The sequence below is a fragment of the Amblyraja radiata genome, chromosome 9 (genome assembly GCF_010909765.2).
Source record: "Amblyraja radiata isolate CabotCenter1 chromosome 9, sAmbRad1.1.pri, whole genome shotgun sequence".
NCBI classification, from domain to species: Eukaryota; Metazoa; Chordata; class Chondrichthyes; order Rajiformes; family Rajidae; genus Amblyraja; species Amblyraja radiata.
The window spans coordinates 46,307,632-46,315,740 of NC_045964.1; the positions used below are offsets into that span (position 1 = coordinate 46,307,632).

At 45.0% G+C, this 8,109-nt stretch overlaps 1 protein-coding gene across 1 annotated transcript in view; it reads right to left on the reverse strand.

Moving 5' to 3' along the window:
- LOC116977063 (prostaglandin D2 receptor-like) overlaps positions 1-4,650 on the reverse strand; it is a 37,145-nt gene extending 32,495 nt beyond the window's left edge. Inside the window, exon 1 of the mRNA XM_033027292.1 lies at positions 3,417-4,650. Within this exon, the coding sequence (XP_032883183.1) occupies positions 3,417-4,196 (780 nt within the window). The 5' untranslated portion in view covers positions 4,197-4,650. The remainder of the gene's footprint in view (positions 1-3,416) is intronic.
- Between the last annotated feature and the right edge of the window lie 3,459 nt (positions 4,651-8,109).

Genomic DNA, 8,109 nt, shown 5'->3' on the forward strand with positions numbered 1-8,109 from the left:
TTATTGTGTATGCGGAAGCACTATTTTTTTAGATTTTTTGGGGGGAAAAATCGAGTCATAGCCATAAGGTGTGGAAGTGTGCCCTTCAGCCCAACTTATCCATGCCATCCAAGGCCCTATCTAAGCTTGTCCTATTTACCCAGCTGTGGCCCATATCCCTCTAAGCCTTTCCCTTCCATGTACATGACAAAATGTGCCTGCGTCTATCTGGTTCCAAACCAGAGACCAAATTCACCTTAAAGGTGTGCCCTCTAGTCTTTGACATTCCCCAGAATGAAAATGGTCAAAGATTAGAGGCGAGATCTTTAAGGCGAGAGGCAAAGCTTAAAGGAGATTTACCGGGAAAGTTTTTCACACAGAGTGGGGGGTGCCGGAAGCACACTGCCAGGGGTGGTGGTGGAGGCAAATAAGATAGTGGCATTTAGGAGACCTTTGGATAGGTGGCCACCGAAGGCGAGGTGCTGGGCGGTCCCCGCCAGGAAACGGCGCTCCAAGCCCGCTGGTAGGCCACGAGGACGGGTCGACGGGCAGCCCGGAGAAAAAGCTGCCTCACCGACCAGGTAGGGACCTAGAAGTAAGATTACCTCCTTCTCCCCACATTAAGAAGTCCATTTATCCTACAAACAAAAAACAAGACTTACTAAAAACTGGGGAAAAAATGGATTAAACGGACGGCTGCTGGTTAGCAGCCGTTCCCCAAGATGGCTCCTCCTCCAGTCGATACAATCAGTATGAATTAGCCACAACACCTCCTCCTCCACAACTATCAACACAGGACCACCTCAAGGTTGTGTGTTCAGTCCTCACTCTATCTTCATGACTGTGCAGGCAGACATAGTTCCAATGCAATCTTTAAATTTACCGATGATGAATGCCAAGTAACGATGAGACAGAGTACAGAAGGGAGATTGATAAGCTAATTGAGCGGTGCCAGAAACGAAAATCTTGCTCTTAGCAAGGCCAAGGAGTTGATTGTTGACTTTCGGAACGGAAAGTGGGGGGGGATCCACGAAAATGTCTTTGTCGAGAAGATGGCAGTGGAGAGAGTCAACAGCTTCAATTGCTGGGCGTACACATCTCTGATGATTTTTTCTGTCTTCAGCACATTGATGCAATCATAAAGAAATCTCAATAGCAACTCCACCTCCTCAAGAGTTTGGAGAGATTCAGTATGATTCCGAATACTCTATTGAACTTCATCAAGTGTGTAATGGAGACCGTACTGATAGATTACATCACAACCTGGTTTGGAAATTCTAATGACCAAGAATGAAGGAACCCACAGTGCCAGATACTGCCCGGTCCATCACAGACAATAGACAATATGTGCAGGATTAGGCCATTCGGCCCTTCGAGCCAGCACAGGTACTACTGACCTCCTCACCATCGAAAGGATCTACAGGAAACACTGTGTCAAGAAGGCTGCCAATATCACCAAAGACCCACTCCACCCTTTGCCATACTGTAATTTTGTGATTACCATCAGGAAGAAGGTACAGGAACCTGAAAACCGTGACCTCCAAGTTCAGGAACAGCTTCTTCCCAGCAACCATCAGGCTCTGGGAACCATCTGCACAACCCTATTCACAATCCTACCTCAGCTCCAAACCACACATTACTACTGTTGTTTTAGTCGGGCAGCACAGTGGCGCAGAAGTAGAGTTGCTGCCTTATAGCGCCAGAGGCCCGGGTTCAATCCTGACCATAGGTGCTGTCTGTATGGAGTTTGCACGTTCTCCCTGTGACTGCATGGGTTTTCCCTGGGTGCTCCAGTGTCCTCCCACATTCCAAAGACATGCAGGTTTGTAGGCCAATTGGCTGTTGTAAATTGTCCCTAGTGTATTGGATAGAACTAGTATATGGATGATCATTGGTTGGCATGGTCTCAATGGGCCGAAGGGTCTGTTTCCATGCTGTACCTCTAAAAATTACTTTGGTTTTTGCACGATAATTATCTGGTTTACTTGGAATAACTAATAATTTGTTCTATATTTAGCATTGTTATTGCATCGAATGTGTCTGTAAAACTGCAACAAGTAAGAATTTTACTGTTCCAATTCCTAAAATAAACAATCAACTCTTAATCCTTGCTGCATTTGCTGAGTACAGCGAGATTGGCAAGTTTTGCATGTACACTGTTCCAATTATTGATATGCTGCATACTAAAAGACCCGCTATTGACACAATGTACCTGCTAGATAAGGTACCCACCACCTGTTATGCAAATGACAGAAATGCTACAGCACTAACAAGCACACAGTTGTAGAATCATCTTAGCTTGCACGCACATTATAGATTGAAAAGATACGCAGGAGGAAGTGTAAAAGTTTACATTCAATATTCATAACAGTGCTGCCTAAATTGGCAGTTTGCAAATACTGCAAATATCTCCCTTCAAATCTTAATCCATCTGTTTGAAAATCATGGAACTTAACTTATGAATCACAATGATTCAGATCTTAGCAAATCATGGTGTTAAATGTTTTAGGCTTTTGAGGTCATGCTGAGTCTGTCTGCTCTGATTTTCTCTCATCCAGCCCCTGTCTCACTTAGGAAACCTGAACAGAAACCTCTGGTGACCTTGCGCCCCACCCAAGGTTTCTGTGAGGTTCCCGGAGGTTTTGGTCACTCTCCCTAATGGTCGAAAGTGGTTTCCACGTAGTCAAGGCTTCTTCTATGTTCCTGCGATTATTTCAACAAATTCAAAACCGGCCTCGGCTACTCGACTAAAAATAGGTTGCCGTTTGGTCGAAGCCAGTGGAGTGGGGTCGCTATTTACTTACAGGCAGTCGAAGTCAATCTCCTTCGCTGACCGGTCATTTTGATTGGCTCATTGGAGTTTTCAACAAAGATCCTATAAGATCTTTGGTTTTCAGGACCTAGAAGATCGCTGGAAGGTAAAATGCCCGCTAACTTTATTAAACTTCTTAAAACTGTCTCCACTCCTTCTCCCCTCTCCACCCTTCTCCACCCTTCTCTCTCCCCTTCTCTCTCCCCTTCTCTTCCCCTTCTCTCTCCCCTTCTCTTCCCCTTCTCTCTCCCCTTCTCTCCCCCCTTCTCTGTCCTTCTCTCCCCTTCTTTCCCCTTCTCTCCCTCCCTCCCGCGCTCTCTAAAGGACTTCCCATGTTCTGTGGCAGCCGTTTACCTTCCTCTTCATCGCGCAGACAGCGCTCCTCCCAGGTTTTTGTCAGTCTCCCTACCTGCTTCCACTACCTGCAACCTCCGGCAACCACCTGCAACCTCCGGGAACCGCAAGGAAACCTTGGGTGGGGCGCAAAGTCTCCAGAGGTTTCCGTTCAGGTTTCCTAAGTGGGACAGGGGCTTGGTATCACTGGAGGACATAGACAGGCGACGTTTCGGGTCGGGGCCCTTCCTCAGACATGCACACCTCAATAAATGCGTGTGGGGCATCTTACCGTGAGAGGCAGGGAGCAGATGAGGAAGATTACGTTCATGAGGACTAGCAGGATGAGGTTGTCGAGCTCCTGGTAGTGTGCGAAGTGCCTGGCGCGGCTGCCGTTCAGGCTGGAGTTGCTCCGTTTCCTCTGCTGCTTGAACATCTTAGTCAAGTTGACAGCCGCCGAGGTGTTGCACACCAGCACTGCGCCGACGAGGATAGCCATCAGCGTGGCGTACAGCACCGAGAAGGACACCGAGTTCTTCCCGTCCCTGGCCATGTTGAAAAAGCACCAAGTGCCGGGGCAGTATTGCTTGGTGGTGCCCAGCCCCATGAAGGGCAGGGAGCAGATCAACAGACTGCACAGGTACACGGCGGGGAAGACGATGACCACCCGGCGCCTGGTGAAGTGCTCCTCGTAAAAGAAAGGGTGGCTGATGGACAGCCAGCACTCCAGGGCCATGGTAAACAAGAAGAACATCGAGGCCAGGCCGAAGAAGGACATACTGAAGGAGAAGTAGTCGCAGAGCCCGTCGTGCTGGGGAAGGGCTTTCAAGGTGAGGTTGGTGGCGTACGACACGAAGACCACCGGGCTGATCAGACACTTGCCCAGGAGGTCGGTCACCACTAGCCCGGTGACCAGAATGTAGAAGACGCTCACATGGCGCGTTTCCTTCTTGTGTTTGTACAGGATGGCCAGCGCGATAATGTTACCGATCAGCCCAGCGGTGAAGAGCAAAGTGCTGCTCACCACTTTGCCGCCCGTGTGCAAGGTGGTGGTGTTCTCGCAAGGTGCCATCCCTGGCAGTCCCGCAACTCTCTCTCTCTCTGACCCTCCTCGTCTCTGTCCGCCCTGGGGCAACGTGGCAAGAAGCGTGACTCTAGCCACCTCCAATCTCCAGACCGGTGCAGCCGCCTCTAGTCTGGCGGCCGAGCTGGCCAGTCAGTCGCCTTGAAGTTTCAGCTCCGGAAACAGCGATCGCCGCTCGGATGCTTCAGTTGAAGAAGGCGTTCAGATAAAAATTAACACTGGCACACAAGCACTGGTGGAGAACGCCCAGCAAATGCACACAGACGCGTCTCAGCTTGTCTCGGGAGCGCAGTGCTGGTGGTGCTGTCCTGTTCCCAGATCCCTCTGATGAAGAAAGTGCAAGGCGGCGCCTCATTTTTAAACCAAACCTTGCGCACAGGGATTCCCGTGAGGAATCGGCTTCTTCGTGTGATTGGTTTATTCTTCCTTCCTAAGAATCGCGTGTTGTAATCTTTCAAGATTATCATATCCGCATGCGTTACATTTCAACCATGGCTATCCCAAGTGTATTGTCATCCCAAATTCACAGTGAAAAGTCGACTCAGCGGGTCCGTGGTATCCGCGTAACAGGTGCAAGCATTACTGAGCCTGACACTATTAAATATATAGGCACCAAGCATATATGAAGAGTTTTTGCACAACTTTTGTTTTATATGTTTTTTTAAAAATTCTGAATAAAGTTTATTTTTTAAATAAAAAATATCTGTGCTACTTACAAAAACTGTTTAAGAAGTATGTCCAAGAAGGATTTGTTTCCAACTAAAACATTACCTGCTGTCTCCACCGATGCTGCCTGACTTACTGAGTGTTTCCAACATGGTTTGATTTTGTTTCTAATGTCCGGCACTTGACGTTTAAAAAATGTTTCATAATTAATAGTACTGATGTCAGGGGTTATGGGGTGAAGGCAGGGGAATGGGGTTTAATGGGGAGAAGGCAGGGGAATGGGGTTAGGATGGGAGAGATAAATCAGCCATGATTGAATGGCGGAGACTTGATGGGCCGAATGGGCAAATTTACGATCCTATCATTTATGAATTTAAGAATTTTTTTCCTCAAGATTAAGTATCGCCCACACGGTTAGTTTGTAATCACAAGCAAAATTCATAACTGCCAAATAACCTCTTGTAGGTATTCAGAAAAGTAATTATTCATCATATACAAACATTAAATCATTTAAATACAAAGCTGTTGCTGAATTTAATAACAGTTGCCAGGAAAACAGTGGAAAAAATAAGAATCCAATGTTAAGGACTTGTGTAATTTCTTCATTACAATTCCTTGTTGCAGAGACTGACAAATGATGCAGTCGAACGCAAGAGGAAAAAGTCAGAAAATGGAGAGTCAACAAAATCCAAGACTGAAGCTTAAATATTCCTTTGTTTAAAATGTTATATCATTTATAATATTAAGTGCAATTATTAATTTATAGCTGACTTACACAATGCAGTATTTTCATGATTGATTGAGCCAGTAAATGATAAACAGTGATCATGGGCAAATCCATTTATATTTCAAATGTTTCCAGTCCATGCTGACTTTGTGAACATTTCAAAGGTAATCACATTATAGCTGCCCAGTGGGTCTGTGTACTCACGGCGACATACTTTAACCATATACTGACATTTGCAACACATAACAAGACTCACCCATCATTCTGGCATAAACTAACAAACATGTCCTGGTATGTATGCGGTGAAATCAAGCACAGAGCTGTTGCAAAAACAACGTTCTAACTTTGAAAGTTGGCCAAAACAAAGAGAAAAGAAAAAATACTGTCAGATAATAAAGTCATAGTCATACAGCAATGATGAATGCCCTTTGACCCACCGTTCCATTCTGAACTTCTTTTGCCCTACTACATCATAAAGTTTGCCTACATTTTTTTAATGCCTTGCCTATTTGAGTGTCTGTAAATATCTCCTAATCATAGTAATTGTATCTGAATCCACACCTCCCCTGGCAGTGTTTTCCAAATATCCATTGTCATTGTAAAATAAATCTTATTTCCTTGAACCCTTTCAAAATTCCTTCCTCTCACCACAAACCTGTGACCTCTTGTTTTTTTTTAATTCCTGCACGATTCTGGTTGCCAAGGTGTAGAACGGATCTGGGAAAAAATATTTTTACAATGTCCCCTGATGACGCTTCTCATAATCATGTGCAATTCTATTAGCCTCCTTTGTTCCAGAGAAAAAAAATCTCATCCTATTCAATCTCTCCCCAGAAGTAAAATTCTCAAATCCAGGCAAAATCCTGGTGAATCTTCTATGCGCTCCATCCAGTGCAATCAAATCCTTCCAATATTTCGGCAACCAAATTTGCTCATAATACTCCAAGTTTGCAACGTAACATCCCAATGTATATATAGTAGCCTATGCCTATAAGACTACCATGCCTTATGACACCATCACCACCCTACTAACCTGCGTTGCCACTATCAAGCAACTATTGACTTAACCTCCGAAGTCTCTCAGTTCATCAACATTCCTCAGTGATCTACTAGTTACTGTGTACATCCTAGTCCTATTTGACTTCCGAAAATGTCTCACCTTACACTTATCAGGATTAAATTCCATTTGCCAATGCTTGGACCAATTTTCTATCTGATCCATATCTTGCTATAGCCTTATTAACCTTCCTCGATATTCATAAGCCAACAATTTTCATATCACAAAGATCTTTGCCATGGACCCAGCATTGTTTTTTTCCCTTACTTCCCTCAGTATCCTGGGATAGATCCCATCTGGTCCCGAGGACTTAAACACCTTACTGTTTTTCAAGACAAAAGCACCTCCTTATTAATTCTGACACACCTAATAAAATCAGTGTAACCCACCATAATCTCACCATCATCCTTGTCCTTCTCATTTGTTGCCACTGAAACAAAGTATTATTTAGACTGCAGCCATGTCCTCCGGTTTCATGCATAAATCTCCTACTTGAGTGGACCTACCCTTGAGCTAATCCCTTGCTTCTAACATTTGCATACAATGCCTTGGGGTCTTCCTTAATACTAGCCGCCAAGGACATTTCATAGACACTTTTAACCCTGTTAATTACCTGGCAAAGTTCTTCCCTGAGTTCCTCCACCAGCATTAGCAGTCTTGGGATCCTATTTTTTAAGAAGAGATGAAGATCTCTGTCATGGCCCCAGCATTTTTCTTTTCCCATAGTTTCGTGCAATAGATCAACATTTTCAGAGGTTTCAAAGGTCTGTTTATTGTCACGTGTACCAATTAAGGTACAGTGAAACCATCTGCAGTTGGGGCGATTGAACCTTCTGCAGCCAGTAATCGAAGCTCCGGCGATCGGGGCAGTCGAAGCTCCTGCGGTTGGAGCTCCCGAAGTCGGTCCCTAACCAGAGACTGCAAGCTCCATGATGTTAAGTCCTGCAGGCAAGGGGTATTGTAATAATGCAGGATAATGTGCTGGGGTGAAAGATAAGTCAGGACATTGATGAATGGAGGAACTAGCTCAATGTGATTTCTTATGACTACTGTTTGGTGTTGGGTCTGAAGTCATTGTCTTTAAACACCCTTTCCTGCAGTTGGATGAAGGTTGAGAAAAAGTGGATTTTGTTTTCAACATCTATCCTTATGCTGAAGTTACAGTAGTTCTTGAGATATGTTTAATTCTCCTTATTTACAAGTATCTTGTCAGGGTGTGATATTAGGTGATAAAACAGGCAGATGGATGAAGAGCCTTGGTCTTGAGAAGTGTTGGAAGGAACTTTAAACTGGTTTAAACCAAAGATAGACACAAAATGCTGGTGTAGCTCAGCGGGACAACTGGAGAGAAGGAATGTTTTTTATTTATTTATTCAGTGGGGGGGTGGTGAAGACATGACAAGGGTTGGGGGTTGGGGTTAGTGGAGAGCTGGGGAGTGGATGGAGGTTGA